General features: G+C 36.1%; 3 protein-coding genes across 3 annotated transcripts; all 3 read right to left on the reverse strand.

The window, feature by feature from the left end:
* Positions 1–7,827: 7,827 nt before the first annotated feature.
* On the reverse strand, positions 7,828–15,756 carry LOC121808503 (WD-40 repeat-containing protein MSI4-like). Its single transcript, XM_042209033.1, has 15 exons — positions 15,445–15,756; positions 15,006–15,069; positions 14,273–14,359; positions 14,113–14,175; positions 13,292–13,357; positions 13,135–13,209; positions 12,524–12,599; positions 12,269–12,455; positions 11,929–12,010; positions 10,494–10,567; positions 10,275–10,386; positions 10,112–10,186; positions 9,852–9,925; positions 9,018–9,117; positions 7,828–8,156 (listed from the first exon to the last, which is right to left on the reverse strand). Exons 1-15 carry the CDS (start codon positions 15,690–15,692, stop codon positions 8,055–8,057), a joined length of 1,485 nt encoding a protein of 494 aa, XP_042064967.1. The 5' UTR covers positions 15,693–15,756; the 3' UTR covers positions 7,828–8,054.
* A 1,918-nt stretch (positions 15,757–17,674) lies between these two features.
* LOC121806397 (transmembrane protein 258-like) lies at positions 17,675–19,666 on the reverse strand. Its single transcript, XM_042206419.1, has 4 exons — positions 19,522–19,666; positions 19,291–19,397; positions 18,113–18,191; positions 17,675–18,038 (listed from the first exon to the last, which is right to left on the reverse strand). The coding sequence occupies exons 1-4, from the start codon at positions 19,522–19,524 to the stop codon at positions 17,991–17,993; spliced, it is 237 nt and encodes a 78-aa protein (XP_042062353.1). The 5' UTR covers positions 19,525–19,666; the 3' UTR covers positions 17,675–17,990.
* Positions 19,667–19,959: 293 nt separating this feature from the next.
* LOC121809477 (F-box/kelch-repeat protein At5g15710-like) lies at positions 19,960–22,276 on the reverse strand. Its single transcript, XM_042210123.1, has 2 exons — positions 22,146–22,276; positions 19,960–21,705 (listed from the first exon to the last, which is right to left on the reverse strand). Exon 2 carries the CDS (start codon positions 21,612–21,614, stop codon positions 20,301–20,303), a length of 1,314 nt encoding a protein of 437 aa, XP_042066057.1. The 5' UTR covers positions 21,615–21,705; positions 22,146–22,276; the 3' UTR covers positions 19,960–20,300.
* Positions 22,277–24,118: the final 1,842 nt, after the last annotated feature.

Genomic DNA, 24,118 nt, shown 5'->3' on the forward strand with positions numbered 1-24,118 from the left:
TGGGATGTTATTATGCTACCTATTTATTTATTTTCACTACATTCAATTTTTGAAAGAAAAAAAAGAGAGAGAGTATATTGTGAAGCCCCCCTTTATAACTCTCTCTCTCTCTGCAAAAGACATAGGGGAGGGGGCAATGAAAGGGAGAGCTGGGGGAAAATGTTTCCTATGGTGAATGGAAATTAAAGAAGCTTCGTTTTCAGTATATTTGAATTGATTCTTTAATTTTGATTTGAATAGCAAATAGAACAAGCTAGTTCACTTGATACATGAAATTAATGGTGGAATTGGAAAGAGTGCAAAAAAAACAAGCTTTGGATCTCATTGTTTGAGAGATTTTCTATTTAAGATCTATGTGAGAGGACATGATCCGTGAAATCGGCTACCATATTTCGTCTACGTTCCATCATCCCTCCATTTTATTTTTATTTTTGTGGGGTATCTCCATTTATATTTCTGACTAATTTTATTATTGTTTTAATAAATACTATTGCATTCGAACATTCGCATAATGTTAAAATAAGAGTTTAATTATGGGATTGGGTAAAATAAATGATGTGAGATATTCATCATTTGAATTCAGGTGTAACCCCCCTTTTATGTTGGACTTACATAGAAGTTGATCTAATAAGATTGATAGAAGCAATTATGTGGAATCTGGGACATCATTATTTGAGGAGGGGGATACCCTCTTCGTATATGACGCATGTTATGATTAAATGGCTCATTCCACTATGATGCTTTGCTTCGTGTGGCTATCATCAATTATTATTATTATTGCTCTTATTAATGCATATAACTTATTTTAAAAAATCACTAGAAATTTACATTTTAGACCTCACTTTTTATGACTTAAGTATGCATTATTGGAATCAGAGAATGACTACTTAGCTAGCCTAGTGGTGCGAATTGAAAATAGAAATCTTCCACTTTATGCCTTTTAAGCGGATCCTCCACTTTAATTTGTAACGCAAGGGAATAAAATTTATAGCCACTCTTTTATTATTTTAAAACTAGAAGATTCTCAATGCCACTGGTAAATTTGATTAAGGATTGCATTATTCGTTCATATCGTTGTTTACCCATAAATGTAATTCATGTACATAATTTTTCTTATTACTATTATACCTTTCATTGGATTGAAATCATCATATTTCAGAATAAGTAAATCTCATTTGATTCAATCAATGGCATCTCTAGGATCACCACATTATATTGATGAGACAATTTTTAAAAAGGGCAAATTTCTGGAAAGGTTATGAATTTTTCCAATTTTTCAGTATTTTTCACGAAGTTCAAACGTAGTGAAAAATATTATGAGCTTACGCGTACTATGGAACTTTCCCATCTGACCCAATCCTGGACTTCTCTGGGAATATTTTGCATATAATGGAAGTGCTATGAAATATATAGATGATTGGAACCTATGGACCTTCTACAAAATAATGAAGACAACTCAAGACAACTTTCATCAAAACAAAAACCTGATGGCTCCACTAAACTAGCAACATGAGACTAGAAAAATATACCTTAACATTTAATCTTAGCCCAACAAAATATTAAATGCAACCAAAAAAGATTTTGGATAGAATCTTTAAAGAGTTTTGGAGTGTTTACAATGTTCAAAAGCTAAATTGAACAAACCCTAACATGGGTATGTATACTAGGAATTAAAAAGGAGTAAAATAAAACAAGTCTTGGTCAAAAATCATGCCTCGAGCAAATCGCCCAGTCGGGCGATATCCGACTGTCCAAATGCCTGCGTCGGGCAAACACACTGGAGGACGGATGCTTGCATAATGCCGGTCGAGCGTTGACTGGCAACCTGAACGCCTGGGGCTCTGGACTAACTCATCCATTGCTCGAAACGCCTGATCGGGGCGTTCCTGTGTTGTTAGAACGCCAGGGTCAGGCAAACTCTCTGTCTTTCATTTTATTGTGATTTTGTTTTAGAAGTTGATTTAAGAACAAAAATCCAATTTGAGTGAATTTGGTTCGTGATACTTAGGTTGACACTATAATCTTTGCGGGATACGATACTCTTACTTGTCATTATTGTGTTAGTCTCGTACATTTGCGAGATAACTTTAATAGATAAATAAAAGCGAGTTAAATGACAAAATTACATAGCCACAACGCACAATCCATTTTAAGTGAAATATTTACTCTACTCTTACATGATCAGTTATTCTATTAAAATTTATGTTACTCGAAATTTGACAAATTTTTTTATTGTAACGAGAGAATAGAAATTTTCTAGGCTTCAATAAAATTATCAACTAGGATTTAGTTTATAATAATATCTTCTTATTTCTATAATAAATAAAATCAAAATTTCACGTAGAAATGAAGTAATATAATTGTCAAAATAAGAAAATAGGTGTATATATTAAATTACAGGAAAATATTGTACGGTACTAAATTAAATAAGTCTTATTACAAGACGCAGAGCCTGGTGGAATAAATGAATCAAGCAGCCAAGATGTCCAAGGCTTTCAACAGTGTATCCTTAAAGCTAGGTAAGTCAAGTTTGACATCCTGTTGTTTATAAAAGAGACTGTAACAAGCTCGAGTTCCTATATTCTCACAATATTGATTAGAGTCTGTGTATATTAGATTGTGGTTGGGATATCTCCCTAAAAGGGAGCTCTCATTCGGTGTGATTACATACTCCAAATACTTCAACTTCATCTCCTCCGGATTCGCCCCGAACATTTCCCTCGCGATGTATCTCATCCCCAACGGTATAATTTGGATCACAACTGACAACAACAACAACAACAATCATTAATGCAAATCTATTTAAATTTAAAATTAAATGTCAATTTTGATCCTAAACATACTACCAAAATACAAATTTGGTCCAAAACATTCACTTTTTGAAAAACAGGTCCACAACAAATGAAATCCTTGTCGGAGTAAAAATACTAACGGTCATGCCACTGTGCAAAAAAGCGTTGACTGTTGTTTTTTGATGGAACCATAAAAAAGGACTACTTCGGCGACATTTTCATTTGTTTTGGACCCGTTTTTCAAAAGGTGAATGTTTTTGGCCAAATTCGTATTTTGGACATATTTTAAGACCATAATCGACCTTTACACTAAATTTAATAACAGAAAGCAAGCTAGATATATAGAGTTACTGGCATTTTCAGGCAGAAAAACCATGTTTGTGAGACCAGCTCCGTGGACTCCCACCATGACGTCCATGGAATTGACGATTTTGGCGGAGGACTCGAGATGATCTCCCAAATCCTGTAAGGCTGAGTCGAATCCCACCTCCTGTGCGAGCTCAACCAGCTGGACCTCATTGCTCAACCTACGGCATATTTTTCTCGAAACGACGAGCAATCGCGGCCGAGTATGATCGCCCACTGAGTCTCTCTTCAAGGAGTAGGTGTTGCGTAGAAGCCTCGTGAGGTTTCGAGTCGAAAGCCTCGAAAACGGGGATGGATCGATTGTTAGATCGGATGGGTGAGCTATGAGCCCCACAATCAAATTTGTGAAGCAAAGAGTTTGATTTTCTTTATCGATGTCGACCAGTTCGTATCGGGAAAGGGTTTCTAGGGTTTTTCTGTGCTCGGTGGTGAAGCGGGAATCGTTGTGGTTGATGACGAGGAAGATGACGTCGCGGTTGAAGCGCTGGGAGGTGGCGAAGAGCGGGACCATCACGTCGGTGATGCTGTGGAAGTAGTTGTGCGTGTATCCTCCGGTGGAGAAGAGGATGCCCGGGGCGTCTAGGGTTTTGGTGCAGACCGGGAGTTTTTCGGGGGGCGCTGCCTTTATTTGGACGGAAGAGATGGCTACCATGCCCGGGGAGTCATATTTCCTGGCGTATGGTTTTATTTCGTGGGGGATGTTTTCGTCGATCGGTGATCCTATGAAAACGGTGGCCGAGCTTCCCTGTAGGCGTATGTCGCCCGTGAATTCGTACGCTTCGCATCTATAGTTGGAATAGTTCTTCATTCTGCTATGGCCTGTCATGCCCGCGTTAGAATGATAACTAGATTAATGTGATAACTGTGATAAACTCATCAATCAGTATATTATATTGGCAGTTTTAAATTACTGAATTGATGAGATTATCACAATTATTACATTAAAATAATTATCCCCGGACTAGAAAATATAGATTATGTTATAGATACTTACTAATTTGACGACCCAAAGAGCAGCAGGACTTTGAAACCTTGCTATAGTTGAATGCCATCATCATCATCATAAATATGATTAATATATATGCCAATGTTATCTCTCGCCTGTAGCTCATTGCATTTATCTGTTTAGGCCTCATTTTTATCATGCTGCTGGAATATATGTTTGTTAATTATTGTAAGTATCAAAATTTGTAAAGAGTTGTGAGAGATGACTAAAAATCAACTGAATGTATACATACCTGTATGTAATCAAGCATAAGGGTGCATTCCAAAGATTAGTTATGAAAAACTAAGAGAGAATTAATATATAAGATGAATATGCTAATTTCCTTCTTCTTATGTGTGTAGGAATTTATAATGTATATTTTGATTTAAATGAAGCTGATACTAGTTTTAAATATCGTCCCAATATAGGAAATAGATTAATTAGATAAAATATAATAGGAGAAACAATGCTTGAAAGGTAATTTTGTTGAGGCTAGAATCATGTGCCGATAATAATACCATATTATATGATTGCTATGAAGACGTTTTTTTATCATTTACTCATATTTATTTCGATTTATATTTGACACGTTTTATTTTCACTAGCTATACTGTTGATTCTTTCTACATTTCTTAAATTTCGTACCAGTGATCATTAAAATATTTTTCTTGTGATGGCCTATTAAACTAGCCAAATTAGGTGATGTGAGTGTAGCTTCATAGCATTATTGAAAATAAGATTACGGTAGTGCATAGTTGTCGGACCTAATATGAAAGAAGGATAATTGTATATATAGAGGTATCAATCAAATTTTCGTACCCATAAAAATACAAATATACTACTATTTTATCCATAATCTTAACTAAGTTAAATAAGATTTTTTATTTGTAGCTCCACAAATCTGAACAATGAAGACACACAAATAGCCCCTCTAAGGGAGTGTGATATTTAAGTGTTAATTCATTTAATATAGTACTTAATGATATTTGCCGTTCCATAATTAATCATCTCCTTAATAGAGAGAAATAAATTAAAACATTAATACCCCTAAGTCGAAGATTTAGTTATCCACCAATGCTTGGTCGACACGTGTCCATCTAACTTTAGACCATCCGCAGCGGTGAGCAGCATGCTCACCGCCGTCCTTGCCGCTGGCAAGGATGGAGCTCGTCCGTTGATGCGCCCTGCCGCTGGCAGGGTGGTGCTCTTAGCTAAGAGCACGTCCGTGCCAGCGGCAAGAGCACGAGGTGGCGACGTGGCAGCTTCTGATTGGCCCGTTGATTTATCATTTTTTATTATTATTTTTTTAATAAAATCGAAAAAATCTGAAAAATTCAAAATTAATAAAAAAAAAAATTTCTCACTTCCTAATAAAATATATCCATTTTTTCCACACTTTTAATTTATTTATTTTTCATTATTTTTACCCCAAAATTCATACTTTCATCTATAAATACTCTCATTTCAAACACAAAAAATGACACTATACTAAACAACTCTCTAAATCTCAATTTTATGAGTTTAATTATGTAATTTTTAATTTTTAGGAGTTTAATTATGTAATTTTTAATTTTTAGGATTTTAATTATGTAATTTTTAATTTTATTTGTAATTTATAATATTTATTGTGGTTTTTAAATGAATTTTAATATTATGGAAATGTTTTTGTTTAATTGAATTTTATATTAATTGTACTCGTCCTTGCGGAAGAGCACAGTTGTGGGTATTGTGCTCTTGCCAGAGAGCAGGCATGAATAGTACCGCCCGGGCCCACAACCGTGCCGCTGGCAAGAGCACGGTTGTGGATGCTCTTATTTGCTTTGGTCTGTCATGAATACAATTTTGTACTTTGAATCCATTTATATTATTTCAGTAATCGAAATGTCGAATCACATTTATCGCTTATTCTTTTATGGCTTGTCTTTTAACGACCAATTAGTTGTTAAATAAGTATAGTTTGGCTCATGTTGTGATTTGGGAAATCTAAATTGGCTTCACCTTCATCATATGCAATGAAAACTACTTTAATTTGCCCAAAAAGTAAACATAATAAACTGATTAAAAAAGATAGGTAGCTTCATTGATACCAAATACAACAACGACATCTCTATCGTTATTAGCGAATTGCGTTGGAGAATTTCAAGATTATAATATAATTCCTAAAAGTATGTTATCATGTTCGCTTCAATCCTAACTTTAAAAAGTACTCAAATAAAGTATGAAAAGAATAACAAAGAGAACATCTTTTACACAAAATAAATAAGTAAAACATATATGGGAGGATTTGACGGGTGTCTAATAATAGGATCTATGGTTTTCACTTCAAGGGATTTAAGCTTCAACTCTAAGTCATTGTTTTGTTTTGTTTTTTTTTATAAATGTAAAAAATGCTCAAATCATAAGGAGGCAAGCCGTGGGAGACAATCCTCAACCACGAGAACAAGTTTCATCTAATAAGCTAACAACAAGAAAAAAGTATGACCATAAACAATTACGTCAGGGCTCTAAGTACCAAAAACAAACACCAACCCAGAGCTAAGATCTACCTGCCATCGCAATCATACGGACATACATTATCGTGTTTCCGTGCACCCCTCCAGGTCCTAATATTTCCAAGTTATCCATCAAGAGACATGGTGCGTAAGGGAAGTCTGGGCACCATCCTTTAGTCTGTATTCTCATTCGCCATAAGAGAGTCGTCTCTTCACAAACTCTCAGTTGGGTTTGAAGTTTTGGAAAACCATTTAGGTTCTTAATATCCCAAATCTACCATGCAGTGGCATACTCCCTTCGTTCATAGTAGTGAGGCATTTCTTTCCGGAACGAAGATTATAAAAAATTGTGTGTAATGTATTAAATAAAAAGATAATAAAGTAGGAGAGGAGAAAAAGTAGAGAGAATAAAGTAAGAGAGAGGGAAAAGTAAATGAGAAGAAATATATTGACTTTTACTAAAAAAAATAAATGACTTCATTACTATGAAAGTACTAAAATGGCAAAATGACTCTACTACTATGGAACATAGGTCCATAGGGAGTAAAACATAGATATCCACATATACTTGAATAGAGCACTAAATCATGAAAGCAAGCATGCCTTTGATTCTTTGGGAAGGCACAGGGAAATACTTCAAGACATTAAATTTCAAGTACTTACTTAACTACTCGATTATTAAGATTTATGTACTTACATTATTCTCGCCGCATATATTTATCTGTATCGGATTAATATTATAGATGTATTATTTATTTCATCTGTAATATACATCAACAGAAAAAATCAAATCTAAAATTTTGTTGGAATTAATGTTAAAATTGTTTATCATAAGGTGTAAAATTCAAATTTAGGAGAGAGGACCGGAAGATAAAGAAGGCAAAAATATGTATGTAGGTGCACTTGTGTGTGTCAAAAATCTCACAATAGGTGTTTTAGAGCTATTGTGGTATTTTATGCATCCTAATAAGTCTCGTGTAAATCAATTATTATCATTTCAATTTTCTTAATGCCCTTAAACTAATTAATCCATCTATTTGGTCAGCACTTAATACATCAAACACATGAAAATAAGACGGACTAGAAAACTAACACTCGCATACAAGTAGCAAGTATAGCTAGGAATATAGTACCACAAAATCAAATGAACAAACGGCCCTAGAAATATTTTTACCCACATAAGGCCAGATAATAACACAAATCCACTGATCCACTTCACTTTTAAATATTCAACAGAATGATGTCTCATACGATAAAATGTCTGATAAATAGATTAATTCAACTAAAGCCTACTTTTAACATCCACAGTAGTACCTAAACCAACCAACAATTAGGGTGAGATTTGTTCTGAAAAATACTACAAAACAACACAACATTCATGAAAAAAAAACTAACATCATAACCTGAACCACGACCACATCAAGAAGTCTTGGAGCACTCAATCACATGGTCTTTGAATTTCTGAAGCTCGGTCAGAACTTCATCTTTGGGACGGTACAGAAGATCAGTCATACGCCACATCTATAAAACGTAATATAATGCAGGACAGGTCAGATTTTTAAGCCTAGTGATAGCATGTATTTGTTGCACCTTTTTTTAGAGATTTGAGCTTAAATTTAAATTGGATGTAATCTACACTATCAGTGTTTTGGTGTACGAATTTGGAAGAAGTGGAAGCTCAAGGCATGGAAGCATGAGGTTGAAAATGGCGGTCAAAAACTCGAGGAATTGAGCTGAATTGACTAAGCGTTGACAAACTGCCCAGTGCGAACGTCTAGCTATGTTCATAACCGACTGTGATCAGCCAAGGGGTAAACTGGCCACTCTGAAGATCTTATCTTGCTCACTAATCTACATTTAAGGAAGGGGTGATGGGAGAGGCCTAGAACTAATTTCCAACTCTACAAAAGAAAAGTAAACACCATTCACAACTCTAACACTATCACCAAATGTCATTCTCTCTCTATACTCTCCATTCTCATTCCACCTTGAAGAAACAAAGAAGAAGCCGTGGGACAGCCGCAGGCTCACAACAACGAAGCTCCACAAGTGTAACGGGAATTCACTCACTGCATTTTTCTCTTCTATTTCTTTCCTAACAATCCTAATTAGATTTTTGCTTAGTTTGATTTAGATTTCAGTTGATGCTATTTGAAGAGAAACACTTGTGATTTTCTGAGCACCCCAGGTTCGCCCAGTGAATATGGCTATCCCCAGCCACCCCAGGGCGATTCAGCTGGCACCCCGCGCCCCAGGCGCTTTTTAACAGCACTGGTGGGAAAGCAAAAATTCTTTGGTAGTTGAGATTTATTAACGACGAAAATTCAACTACCCCCTAGCAAGACAGTTAGAAGATATGGTAACTGTGAAACAATATGATACCTGCAGAGTACCACCCCCACCGGAGAATTCCCCATCATCAGATACGCTAACAATCGTCCACGGATCATGAGCATTCCAGTGGAAGTCAACAACCTTATCCCTGAAAGCCAAAATTACCATCATTAAAGATAAAATAACTTATTGGTCTTATTTGACAAAATAAAGCTTAGAAACAGTGAACCATGGCAAAGGATCTAACAGTGTGAGTGAAAATTTTCAAATTTTATGAGTTTCATGTTGCTTTCTGATACATCTAGCTGAGTGCTTCAACATTACACATTCATTAATTCAGAGTAAATTATTTTTCACCCTATACAACTACCATCCCTTTTTTTACATAGCAACTATCTGAGAACAGCCTATAATTTCTTGAGTATCATAGAAGAGAGTTTTGACCACTGTGTTGAACCTGATTTGTATTCACCTCTCCAACAAGAACTTCTAGAAAGTATAAGCCATCTTTTAAGTTCAAAGAAATAACAATTCATTGTTTCTTTCATATAAGATCTTATCCATCAAACACAGTTGATGTTTCTAGTGGTCAATTACTAGTCATATTTAAGTTATTGAGGGGAAACTTCATTAACATTGAGAAACTAATTTTAAGATTAATACATGATTATTTTCCTCTCCTACATACAATAGTCATCAAATAGAAGAAAACAGATACTTGTCTAGAGTTGGGAAGAGGATTACAAAAGAGCACGCATGCGAATGTGTTGATAATCGTGCTCACAATATATCAATCATATATAAGAGACAGCATCACAAAAGTAATAGAAATGCATACTAGGTTTGGGTATCAATTCATTATCATAACTTAAGGGCATTTACCTGTGCCCAGCATGTTGGAAAAACAACCCTGCTGGAGTACCAGGGGATTTCGACCCTGTGTCCTTTTGACCAACCTGCACAATAGTGTATAGCATATTAATAACCAAAGAGCAAAGTAAAAACAAGAAGCACTTTTATGATTTGAAATAATAATAAAGTTATCTCCATTTTTGTTACTTCAATGAAACAGTCCATATGTGGATTAGCATTATATATTTATATTTATTATTTATATTGAAAAATATCATCTAAAAACCTACCTTCTCATAGTCCCAGATATTTAGCAAGCCATCTTCTGCCGAGCTCCCAAATACAGAGCATTTGTCAGGTGACCACTAGGATTTGCAAATATTTAGTTGTATTAGGAGATGGAAACATACCAGATTCATCATCATATGGTACAATTACACAAAAATTTATTACCTGGACACAAAGAACAGCTGCTTTGTGACCTGCAAATTTATGAACAGGAGATCCTATTCCATTGGCTGTTATGTTACGGCGGTCAAACATGCAAACTGTATTATCAGCAGACCTGAAATACATAGTGGAACAAAGTAAAATCATGATGAGTTCAGTTAGCAGAAGAATGAAGCATAGAACTCACCAACCAACATAAGCGTATTTCAAATGCTTACATACCCAGTTAGAATATAATTCTCATCGTGAGAGTTCCAATCTACGCAATGAAGATCAGCATTGTGTGCCTTCTCGACCTATAATTTGAGTAACATCTCAGGGTACAGAAGAATCCAATGAACTAATAGAATTATCTTTACTTGGAGACAACTACCAAAGAAAGTATAATCTCCAGATTCTTTCAACACTGTATCTTCTAGAACTCATTAGTGATAAGATTGGCTGGGTTTTACTTAATAATACAACTCAAACTATTTCTTCCTTAGTTCCACCAAAAACATAATCACCCACCCTTAGATTTCACCATAACACAACCTGATCCAATTTTAAGTTCATAGAATTTGGAAGATTGGGAGGCAGTCATGATTGTGCTAGAGTTTCAGCATCTCTGGTCAATACTATGGTTAGGTGCAGCATCAGGATATTGCACGAGCCAAAAGTTTCAAATGTAAATGGTTATAAATGTGAGAATAAAGCTGTGGAGACAATACAGTGTAGAAGCAGCGGACCATATTATTAAACAGGAAAGAGAATCCAAAGGATAATTTTTTGCAATATGGGTTTATGATAAGCAAATATGTCATCGACATGTAATGGAACATCAATTTTCTACAAGCATTTCAATGTAAATCCAATACCTATTGATCGCACAATTCATCACATTTCTTATCAGTCCTTTCAAATCCCACCAAGAAAAGTAAAGGGAGATTAAAGTTCACAGTAAAATTAGATGTGTGTGGCATATGACCCAAATAAAGTCACCACTCTGTTATAAGTTATTGAGAAAAAAGACATATATCAAGGTCCAGCTTGATAGCTAATTCAAGATTATACTAGTAGCACCAGCAATGCACAATGTTGCTTGGATTAGTGGAACTAGGTGTGATATAAAACTCACACAACAAACATAAAATGAAGGAAATGTTAACAGAACACTGCATAAACAAGCAATTCAAATGAATATCCAATCTAAAATAGGGAAACAAGTGGATTGCATTCAATGGTTCAATCTTTTCTTTTCTTTTTCTTTTTCTTTTTCAGAGGGATTGCGTTCTTTCTGAATACACAGCATATGCCGAGAAACTGCAAAAAGTCAAAAGAAAATGACAAATGCGGAAAGTTCATAAAATATCCACTCAGATCATCCTAATTAAAAATGTTTACAACTCATCTAGAGTCTAGAAAACTGGTTTCGATGGAAAGTAAGTCTAACCGGTTACACTCAAGACAATCTACAACACTAATATTTGATCTACTTCAGCTACTTCAGAACCATCAAATCTCTTTATGGGTTATGTGTTAAAAGAGTAATTATGCAATCAAGACAAACTGACTCACGAGGTCCAACTAAATGCTGCCCAAAAAATATAGTTTCTTATGAAAAAGAAAACACAATAAGTACGAAGATAAAAGGAAATTGAGAAAATGACCACCCAACCTTAACAACCGGATCGCTTCCAATCCTTGCGTCCCACAGTATCAAACAAGAATCATCTCCAACACTACAAAATTGCTGAGAGCTACAAAATGAAATGAATATACCACCTCAGCAATGAGAAATCAGATAACAATTACTGTTATTGTATAATGCGGAGAAGCAGTAACATAATAGGAACATATGCAATTGAGGGAAAGGAATCTCAAATCAATTATTAAAACATACCGCACAAAACAGAAAGACAAGATATTTATATGAATAAATTTTCTAAGTAAAGAGAAACATAAATACTTGTATACATACAATATTCAGCATACCCTTCAAGATCAAGGAGTATTACCTTGATGGACAAAACTGGACATCCTCAACAGTATCAGTGTGGCCTTGGAAGATTCCACGTGGGCCAACTGTAGAATTATCAGCAGCCTTTACAATTGAACTAGCAGATTCTGCAGACTGAGTTCCATCGCTGGCAAGTGTCGAAACATGATCCTGGATACTCCACAGCACAACAGATTTATCCTTCCCTGTAAAAGAACTCAAAATTATAGTCTCTACAAAGAAAATCCCAAGAAATATGTGAAACACTTTGTACCTCCAGAGAGCACAAAGGGTTCGGCTGGGCACATTGCAAGAGCAAATTCTGCATTGTCTTGGTGTCCAGATAAGACCTGATAATGTGGAAAGTTACATTTTCAATGACCTCAAAATCATTAAATGTAGAGAATATAAAAAGATACTCATAAAGAGATACTCCCTCTGTCCCCAAAGAATATGCACTTTGGGTTCAGCACGAGTTTTTATGCAAAATTGGGAAAGTAAGAGAGAGGTAGAGAGAAAAAGTAATTAAAGTATTGTTAGTGGGGAACGAGTCCCACCTCATTAGAGTGAAAAGAGTTTCCAAAATTGGAAAGTGCATATTCTTGTGGGACAGACTAAAAAGGAAAGAGTGCATATTCTTGTGGGACGGAGGGAGTAATAATTTCCCTCGGTAATTAAAACAAAATATATAGAAATTCTCTGTTCTGGCGTGGAAAAGCAACAAGGTTCCAATTATTAACAGCTCTCGATTAGGAACAGAGAATCTAGCATCACATTACAAAGCCAAGGTAACTATTTAACTGGGAAACATCATAAAGCACAAGTAAATCAAGAGAGAAATGAGACATTTAATTTAGAGAAAACTATAAAAGAATTTTTAAGCACCAGATCTGGGCGAGAATCTGCAGCCCCAAGAACAGCATGCCGATTAGGTTGCGCCTCAACATCCCAAATGAGAACCTGATATAACAAAATTCAAGTGGTAAATAAATATCTATGTAATGTGTATCCAAAGAGAGGCTAAACCTTAAATGACACTTACTTCAGGACAATCAGTGTGTGTAGCTATTATATTTTTGTTCTGGGGCAGCTCCCTGATTCTGTTCACCTACAAAATTAGCAACAAAATGAGTACAGGTGCTACAGCAAGCAGCAAAGCAATGAATGAACACACCAAAATACCAGCATTAACAACAATATTGTATGTAAATATGTAATTAACTAAAGCAATGAAGATAGATGAGGATAATTATAGTTTACAAAAGACAGTAATGAATTTTATTCTAAAAGACAAACCAAAATACTGAAGTTGCAGCTAGGACAAAAAATGGAATAAGACGCATATACTAACTCTAATGACCAGTATATTTAATTGAAAAAACACCAAATACAGAGCAATTATCAGAACTTTATAGCCATTGATGGGTTCAAGGACAAATAACTAATTGGGAATGCAGTCTGCAATTCTTTGTATGCATCTTCTATCAAGTGCCTTTGAGAATAAGAAAATTTCTTATAGTTATAGGAAATCAAATACCCTCTCCATCCAAAATTAATCAACTTGTATTCATTTTTTCGTCATCCCAAGTTAAATGAGTCATTTCATTTTTTAGCAAAAAATCAACTCTTTTAATCTCTCTCTCCCTCTATTTTCTCTCCTATTTAATTCTCACGTTACTTATCCACTTTATTTTATCTCCACTTAACTTACTGAACGCCACTTTCGGAAAACATGTGCCAAAAAGAAAAAGGGAAACTTTTAATGTTCACATATTAATTGTATGAAAAAGTTAGCTTTAGGACAAAGGGGAATGAAAAAGTAAAAATGAGCAAGTATGTCAGTATTTTGAGCTTAAGTCATACCTCTCCTGGATGTAATATAGTTTTGTACTTCTTTACATATGGCGAGCGTGCATCTTCATTGAACTAGTAACCAAAGAATACAAGAAATAAGATCAATAAAAAAAAGTGAAGTGCAATCCATAAATATTTGAGATGCAGAAAGTGTACAGAGTATATATACATTGGCTATATGACTTTCTGCAGCAACACGTGGCCTGACAACCTCACAATTTGCTATGATCAAGGTGTTCGGCTGCGTATGGTCGGTCTGTTTAACAACATGAAGGACATGCATTAGATCCGGTCACTGAATATGATAGAAACTGCTATTGAAGACAAACATTGAAGGGTTATAGCAGTTATTTTAAACAACAAATGACACAAATAAATTTTATTCAAGAAGGTCATACCAAACCCCAAACAGACTGAAACAATATGCTAAGGGTTGGGGCAGAGGCCTAGATACAAATACAGAGCGCAAAAGAATTGAGTGCTTGACTGACACTAAGCATGAAATTTTATAAAAACGTTAGTTGTAAATTTGTTATTGTAGTTTTACAAGAAAAAACAGGATAATCCAATAATATATTAACAAAGTTATAACGTTTATATTCACAGCTTTTCCATTTCATTGCAATTGCATCAAACTTAAAAGAGAAACATTTGATAAGAATGTACTGGAGAAAAAAGAAAAGCAAACAATAACCACCAGGAAGAAAGATAAACTGAAAGAATAATCTGTAAAATGGAGAAGACAATAAAGGGTGGGGGAAAGAAAAAACATAGGCTCAGCTCAAGCAACACACTTAGGCCTTCCTGTGCTGCTTGTACACTTTTGACCTCATTAATAGAATTAACTACAGCTGAATATATCAAATAAGCAATAGCAAAAATGTGTAATATAGAAAGTTCACCTGTTCAGACAGGTAAAGGCGTTGTTTGGTCTTGTAAGTTCCTCGCTCAAGAACAGGACCCCAGCTGCAAACATGAAAGTTAATATTTTTATGCTAATAGTAATACAGAAAAAAGAATAAATGCTTTAATCAGAGATCGACCATGATCACATAAAATTCCTTTGGAAACCTGCAAGCATTAACACTAGAACATAAAATAAAAGGGATTTGAAGAGTAAGACTCCTTACGACTGACTAAAACCCAGAAACATGACAAAGGGAAAAGAAAAAAAACAAGGTCACCAAAAATCTTTAAGCATTGTTTGACATGTCCACTCAGAGAAAACACAAGCCACCAAAAGTTTAATTATTTAAGCGCCAGCTCCAGTAAAACCAAAAGTCTCGGAACAAAACCCTAAACACAAAAAAGGGGGAGAAAATGGGAATGTTTGAGGCGTACCGGCAGGAGAGAGAGGGCCAGACAAGATTGTGAGAGGCGAGCCAGTCATAAAGCACGGGGACGAGTTGCTTCCAGTGGGCGTAACCCTCGTCAACGGCGGAGTTCCTCTTGTCACCGGCAGAGCCTCTCATTCGGGAGGGAGTAGTGCCGGCGGAGGCAGCGTCTTTGTCCTTGTCGGCCTTGGCCTTGGTGGATCCCTTCGGCCTGCCGCGCTTCCTGGGCTCGGTGGGAGGCGGAGTGGTTTCCATTTTTGGTTCTGAAGCTTTGTGTGTTTGGGTTTTGGGTTTCCCCCCTTATTTGATTTTCTGAATTGGTCACCGCTATTTAAAGCATCTTCTTCAATGCCCACTCCTACTACTTTGTTTTTACCGTTGGAGTAATTACTTTTTCAACATTGCTTATTTTCTTTTTTCATACATATTTAAATATCTCAGTTTAACTCGCATGAGAATGAGCTAAAAAAGAATTTTATTGAATTTTAAAAGTTACACAATTAGGATTTAAAAAACTATGATTACAAATCATGCTTCAATTTCTCCTCTAGAATGGCAAAATATTTGAGGTGATATGTAGTTGAACATCGTTCCTTTGAGATGTGCGTTTAGAGAATGTTATGATGTAAAAAGACTTATTTGAGATGTTCATGGACGCATGTTCGTAACCTACTAAACAATTTGGAATATTTATGAGATGTGCGTTTGAACCCAATACTCCTAAAATCATTGGAGTCCACATGGTATAGTCTTCTCATTCTCTTTGCGCTTAGGGCATCCGCAATGCTGCGGATGTCCCTCCGCCCTTCCCGACGGACTTCCCTAAAAAATCCCTCATGCCACGTCATAAGGATCTCTCACTGCACTGCCACGTCATAAAGACATCTCACTGCACAATGACGGACATCCCCAAGGACTTCCCGCAATTAAAAAAATTCACAAATTCACAAATTCACAATTATGTAATTTACGGAATTAAAATTTCGACACGAATATGGAAAAAATGCTACAACTTCATTAAAAACAAAAAAACATACATAATTATCTTAAAAAATACATTATTTTGAAACAAGAAAAATACAACCCCCTAGCTTCGACAAATGCGACCCCTTCTCACTTCTCGTCGTCCCCGTCGCCAGTGCAACGAGCCGTATATATAGATTTATAAAAAAAATTAAAATTAAAAAATGGAAAGTCCGCGCCGGACGTTTGCGCGTCGCCGCAATGGCGGACGTTGGCACGGACGTCCCGCGACGACCACGCCCCTCCCATGTCCGCAAGCCACGGGCGTGTCCGCCCCTCTCCGCCCCAATGCTGGACGTCCCGCGCGCCCTTCCCCGAAGCCTCTCCGACGTCCGCCAGAAAGGGCGGCATTGCGGATGCTCTTAACTCTCTTCTGTCCAATCAGACTACTCCTACTCGGCTCCACACAAATATTTAGTCACACTTTTTGCAGCAATTTTTTAAATTTTTATTTGAGTAAAAAATTCTTAAAAGTTCATGCCATACAAAAATAAATCAAAGTTGAGCATATAAACTAAAACAAAATCAAATGTTCATGACAAATGAACCAAAAAGTAAAAAGTTTATAAACTGAAAAGCGTTGAAGTTCGGATTATATCCAAAATAAATCAAACTTAGAAACAATTAACTTACAAAAGGTTATAAACTAGTACTCCATAACCATCCCTTTACGCATGAGTTCAGTTCAAATGTGATTACAAAGCTCACAATCCATGTTCTTAACTTTAACTTGTAAATTTTTTTAATAAATAGATGACTAAAAGATAGGGATAAAATACATTATGGAAACCCTAGGAAAGATTTCTGATGAGAGAAGGTTCAAGCAACAAAGAAGGAGAGAGGCATGATCCACATGAATTTTACATGTTTCTAAGCTTTAGAATTAGCATGATTTGATTGTTATTGCTTGATTTTAGCTTGTTATTATCATCTATATTCCTATAAATTGGTTATTTGACCATTCCGTTGAGTTTGCATAGAAAGATGGATTTAAAATAGGTCAAGAGTGCACGGTGCAAAAGTTGGAGTTTGAACGGCAACCCAACTGGTTTGTGCACCGAGAGACCAGAGACCCTCCAACGGCCCACTAGCACAGCTGACTTCGCCACATGAAATCTTTCTTCAATTATCAAAAGTAGCCTATGATTAAAGGTTATTCCACATGAGCGGTATTTACCCAGTACAGTAGGCACATCTGGACAGCAACCAACAAGTTAAAAGGAAAAAGTGGTTTCATTTCCCAATTAATTTGGTATTTTGAGGGGGAATGAAAGTGAATCCCTGAAAAGTATGACACTCCTCATTGCGTGATTCCCCGTCAAAAAAGAGAGCTAAGAACACACAACACTTCAACACATGACTGTGAACCAAATGATCTACGTTTTAATACCATCTGAATTTAGTACCACAAATGATAAACGGTCTCGCTGGACATCAAAACTTGAGCCAACCTCAGTTTAGGTTCAGAATGTGAGAAAAAGCCATAAGGATGTGAAACCTCGTGCACTGTCCTACTTTTTATGTTAAGACTCAAACATAGACACCAGAAGAGAGCAGCAAGAACAGAGATCCAAAACCCTGAAAAATTACACATAATGTTACCAACACCAATCACAGAGATTGAGTAAAAGCAAATTCTTTACAAAAATTACCAGGAAAACTGATGCAACCGCACCAGTAGTCAATTCCTTTGCAAGATTGCGATTTTTCCTAGAGGAAGTAGCTTCATAACTGCAAGATATAAGGAACAAATAAGTACCATACGCTGCTCAGAAATGAAATAGGGCACCAAAGAAATGGTTTTGAGTGGTTTTTTTCTTGTTAAGATTAATGAAGAGGAAACAATTTACAGTAACAATGCTGATTGTAATCACACTATTGTCTCATTTGTCATCAAACTATGAAGTCATACTTTATGATATCATTTCAATTTGGCTGAACATTTCCTGAGCTTTAGCATATCCGTCCCCCCATGCAACATGAAACCATTTCACCCAAATAAGAAGATGAAGTCAAATAAATAACTGGACACTTGCGACCGAAGCATCAGAAGGAAGCATTTGAATGCCACCATGCTTGGAAAATTAGTTATGGACACAATTCCACATGGTAGAAATTTAAATACCAATTTTCTTCATCCGTACACAAAATATTGCTAAATCAGAGAAAAGGCTGGGAATGAAAACAAACTGCATTGGGGGATGGCAGTTAATACTTATCAAACGTCAGTCATAATTTAAGGAAGAACAACAAATTGGGAGTTTCAAGAAAGCACAGCTTCAAAATTCTATTATTGCACGAAGTTCTCTTTATTCTCCTTATAGTACTATATTTTGTGGTTTTTAATTATATTCTTTCTATAGGTGCTATATTATTGAAGAAACATTAAACCACCGAGACATAAGGCTCATGAAGCTGGATAATCAGGAAAATGAATGCAGAAAGAAGGCTTTTTTGTCCAAGCCATTGCAAATTCAATTTTGATCCAGGACCCTTCACCATTAAAATTCTCTCTCACACACATACACAAAGTACAATTTTGAAAGAAAAATAAACACACACACACACCATAAACCACTGATCCAGGACTCTTCACCATTAAAATTCTGTGACGGACACATTACTAGATTTAGCGTTTCAAAAATTCAGAAAAAAATCTCAAATATTCGAAGGTATAGGACACAAATACTGCGCATCTCAGCAAGATCAAAACATTATACAGGAATCAGTGTAAAATTAGCACATACATAAAATTCAGAACCAATTCCGATGATAGCGGTTAAAAATGATCAAATATAAACCCCCAAAAACGCTTGAAATCGGTTCTTACATGAAGAAAGAGGCGGTGATGGCAAGGCCGAAGGCGAGCAGAAGTACGGCGAGAGTGGGGTACCACGCATCTGGAACTGGGCTGGAGATCGGTTTCGCTGACGGCGCCTTATAAACAAATTGAAATAAATTAATTAAGTAAACGGAAAGACGATCCTAGCACAATTAGATCTCGATACGATCAGAAAAAAGGAAAAAGGATAACGTCAGGAGGAATGTGATTTGTCGTTACCATTTTTCTTGAGTAAGTCGGAATTTGGAGAGCAGATCTTCAGCTACTTCCGTTTGCTCTAGGTTACTGAGTATAGGGGCAGACTTTTTGACAGTTTTGTAACGAAGAAACGCTCTACCCAACTCACGTTTTCTCGGTAACCATAATTTTAAAATGATCTCCATATCCAAACAACGTTTTCTTACCTAATGATATTTATAACTATTTACAAATGGCATTTATAGTCTACTATTCAGTGATTCAAAAATAATCACTTTGTACACACTACAGATTATTGATGCATCTAAATAAAATAAAGGGTAAATTATTGAAAAAAAACGCAAAATTTGGTCAAATTCTGGTCAATAAGAAATAAACCCATTATATCAATGTCTTGTTGTATGTAGCAATGCAATTTTATCACCGGCTAATCTTCAGAGTGCAAAGAAGCTGACGATGTGTCACAAACTATTTGTGAACTATGTAGATTTATCACAACACCAAAAAAGGAAAGGAAAGGAAAGGAAAGCAGTATATCGACAAGAAGAGTTCCACAACTATAAAAATGGCTCATCGCATAGATATACAACAAAGATATGGGATGAGTAGTTTACAATATGTCAACTTGACTTGATCTGTTTGCAAGGGAGCGGAGCTACTCAATCGAAAATTGGTTCCTTGAAGAACATGATCGACGGCCGGTTTCAGCAATCATGAACATGTCAGAATTGATGAGAGTGAGTCTTTTTTGGTCATGGGATGCAGATCAAAAGGGGATGTATAGAATGTGGATCTGCTCATCAGTATATCGTTGAATCAAATCTGGGCTCGTAGAAGCAGACCTGGCTGTTGTAGGATTGAAGATCGCATCCAGCAATCCAAGACCACACCTTCTTGTCCACGTCGTATAGAAGACCTTTCCCTTGGTTCCACGATGTGAAGCATATCAAGTTATCCTGCCCGAAGCATTCAAATCTCTCCGCTGAGAGTCTCAAAAGAGCCCGAAAGAACCTTGGTGGCATCCTACTGACCTCAACCCATACAAATTTTGTATGATCGAGCTCCCAAATCCTCATACTCTGTAGAGTACTGTACAACCCAATTCTTCCAACTAGAAACAGGCGTTTCTTAGTCCCAGCCACCAAATATCCATCCAACAAAGACCGGGGAAATTTTGCAGGTATGTGCTCCCAGTGGCCTGTATCAAGCCTGTACATCATTAGACCGAGTGGTGAAAGAGTCTCCAGATACAACCTTGAGTCGCAGAAAGCCATCTTCGAGGAGCATAGGTTTACAGCAGGCATGGTTTGGTGAAGCGACCATTTGTCTAGCTTTGAGTCGTATACTTCAGTGGGCAACGACTTGTCCCCATAAATATCACTAGTGGCTATGACTTTAAACAATCGATTCTTCCTATCAACAACCATAATTAACTGTCTCTGCTGATTAAAATGCAAACTTGGCAAAGTCCTCCAAGTTTGAGTTAACGGATTGCAAACTAACGTCTTGAAAGTCGTGCCATCCAATCCCGAGAAACACACCAGACCCCCAGAAGAGCCAACCAACCAGAACGCCCATGGTGGTAGAAAATTAAACGGAATCCTGAACCACTGCTTCAACGGCAAGCTAAACACAGAGCACTGAGGAGTCTGAGGATTCCTCCAATAAGTCAGAAGGCAAGGCCCGTGAGATGGCACCTGTGAGTGAAACATCAGAAAGCTATTATCCTGCAAAATCGAGTTCCATCTTTTGCAAACAGAACGGAGCCTAAACATCATAAAGGGCGGAATTCTAGCCAAAATCTCATTCAACAAATCCTCTGGTAGCATAGCCCATATGTTATCCTCCATGTGAACATCTGGCTGAGCAGATTTACAAAACGTTGTCACAGTTTCTTCATCCAAACCCCGGGGCTTCGTCTTAACGACTTTCTGCCTAGAAGGGCTTGTATTCCTTGACCCCAATCGGCCAAGAGGACTAGTATTCCTAGCTCCGCTTGCCCCGTAGCTCACCTGCCGGAGAAAGCGCTCATCCTCACCAAACGAACCACTTCTCACCAATCTGCAAGTCATCAGTCTGGACCCGGGTTCAGATGCCTCCCCCAATTCAATCATTGCAAAAACATTCAAACACTACTCCTCCCACTGAACCCAACGCCCAAAATCTTGTTCCAAGAGCTTGGAACCCTAACTAGCTCCCATTCAGCTGAGATAATTAAACATTACCAAGTTATTCAAGCATGAAAAAACCAAGAATTTCATAATAAACACAATGCCCTCTCGACAAACATATCCAATAACCGGAATCAAACAAAAAGGCAATCAGCTTAGAAAGCTAAAGTTGCTGAAGAAGTAGGCAATCCGATCATCCGATGAACATGCCCCATTAACCTAACGATGTGAAAATCCCTAACTCAAAATTGGGATATGCACAGAATATAAACAGCCCAAGTAATCAAACAGATCCAAGCTCAAGTCGTTGAAGTGGAAAATCAAATCGGCTGAGTATAAAGATTGAATCTTCTAAAGCCAAATGGAAAATGAAATCAGTTGAGCAGGTAGATTGAATTTCGACGCAATCCGAACCGAGAAACCCTTCCTAGAAACTAGAAATGGAAATGCCATGCGTCTAGGATGGTGAATTACCTTTTGCGGTAGTTGAAAACTCTGATTCCGACAGAAGGTTAGCAGATTTCTTCCCAAATTGTAAAATTCGAAATTCCCCATTAGTATTATTTATAAACGAAATCAGTCTTTTCATTCCCACCGCTTTCTGTCTGACTTGTGTCTCTTGGTTTTTATTGCACAAAACTTGGTTTTTAATTTTTCAGGAAAATACTTTCAATAAAAACCATATAACACCAATACTAAAATAATTTTATATTTATTTTTATTTTTTATATTTGTTGTTTAATCTTATCCCTTAGGTTTATACTATCAACAACATCAATTTTTATTATATTTAAATGGTGTACGCAATATTTGAAAATTAAAAATATTTTATATTCGTACATAATAATAAGTAGGGGGTGTCGAAACGGGTAGCGGGTAACGGATAATCCCGAACCCGACCCGATACCCGCCGGTATCGGGTCCCCGTTACCCGACGGAATCGGGAAACGGGGTGGGGTCGGGTATAATAATTTTGGGTTTTGCGGGTATCGGGTATCCCGATACCCGACCGGGTAATCCCGATAGTCCCGAAAATACCCGATATACATGTGGCATTTGGATTAGCTCATATGATTATTTAAAGCAAATATTAAAAAAAATTAAAATATAAGTTCTCAATTATTCTTAAACTTTATTCAAATGAGCATTTGTGCAGCTCATATGATTATTTAATCATCTAATTCCTTATTTATTCTTGAATTTAGATGTATAAGTGTAACAATATAAAAGATTAAGAATTTTAACTTAAAAATTAGAAATAGACGAAGACAACGAATCAAAGATTACATGGCTTGATCTCAATTCTCAACAAAATTAAATAATTAAAAAAAGTTTTAAGTGAGACTATTACATTTAGCAAGTAGTATTTTTAAAAAAGCACCTAAAATATACAAATAATATTTTAAAAAAATAAGATTTCAAAAAAAATATTTCGGGTCGGGTACCCGTGGTGTCGGGTGCGGGATACCTGACTCGGGTATCGGGTAATACCCGACTAACTGCGGGACCTGTATCGGGACTAACTTTTGGGTCAAAATCGGGTGCGGGTACCCGTTTCGACACCCCTAATAACAATGAGAAAAATACCGCGCAATTCAATTAAGCTACAAACTCAATACAAAGTATTTGCATATCAATTTAATAAAAAAAAAGAAGAATGAATTCGATTATGATTAATATAACATCAGATGAATGATATGCTACGTACCTTATGTGAGCTCATTATGTGGGCATCACTCTCGTTTGACGCATGTTTAACGTTGTCATTTCAATTTATATATTTAGTTTGATTCTAATACATTAGAAAATGTTATTCAAGTTTTTAATTTCATAAAATTCACAAAAATCAAAGTTCGATTTGCTCGTTTTCTCTATAATTTCAAATAAACTAATAAATGATCAAATCGAACTTTGATTTTTGAGAATTTTGTAAAATTAAAAACTTGAATAATATTTTTTTAATATATTAGAATCAAACTAAATATATAAATCAAAATAAACAACGTTAAACGTGCGTCAAACGAGAGTGATGCTCACATAAGGAGCTCATATAAGGTATGTAGCATGTCATTCATCTATGATATCATAATCTAAAAACTAAATTTAAAAGATTTAGCATATGATTTTGAAGAAAACAAAGAGAAAGAAATTAACATAATATCAAGATTGGTAGTTTGTATTTATAGATAAATTCAGATATTTTTTTAATACATTAATTGACTAAAAAGAGTCCACCTACCAAATGAAATTTTAACGTCGAATATTCTCTGACAATGGATGGGTGCATTTCCATGAGTTGATCTTTTCCTTATTTTCACTAAGTTTAGGAAGATATGGATAAATTAAAATAACTATTCATGGAAGATATGAAGCAAACATTGAATTAGGCCTAAAAAGGCTCAATTAGTAAAACGCGATGCGACTGATACGATCTTACATCAACCTGA

Source organism: Salvia splendens, chromosome 6 (genome assembly GCF_004379255.2).
Source record: "Salvia splendens isolate huo1 chromosome 6, SspV2, whole genome shotgun sequence".
Lineage (NCBI taxonomy): Eukaryota > Viridiplantae > Streptophyta > Magnoliopsida > Lamiales > Lamiaceae > Salvia > Salvia splendens.

What these genes read in the sequence shown, in the direction of transcription:
- LOC121806397 (XM_042206419.1), bottom strand. An exon ending in ATCACCGCCTCTTTCTTCAT is followed by an intron (nt 18,192 to 19,290) that starts GTAAGAACCGAT and finishes TATATCTTGCAG; the next exon opens with TTATGAAGCTACTTCCTCTA. An exon ending in CGGTTGCATCAGTTTTCCTG is followed by an intron (nt 18,039 to 18,112) that starts GTAATTTTTGTA and finishes GTAATTTTTCAG; the next exon opens with GGTTTTGGATCTCTGTTCTT.
- LOC121809477 (XM_042210123.1), bottom strand. Translation starts at nt 21,614, where the DNA reads ATGATTGAATTGGGGGAGGCATCTGAACCCGGGTCCAGACTGATGACT.
- LOC121808503 (XM_042209033.1), bottom strand. Translation starts at nt 15,692, where the DNA reads ATGGAAACCACTCCGCCTCCCACCGAGCCCAGGAAGCGCGGCAGGCCG. An exon ending in TGGCCCTCTCTCTCCTGCCG is followed by an intron (nt 15,070 to 15,444) that starts GTACGCCTCAAA and finishes TCATGTTTGCAG; the next exon opens with CTGGGGTCCTGTTCTTGAGC. An exon ending in CACACACTGATTGTCCTGAA is followed by an intron (nt 13,210 to 13,291) that starts GTAAGTGTCATT and finishes TTGTTATATCAG; the next exon opens with GTTCTCATTTGGGATGTTGA.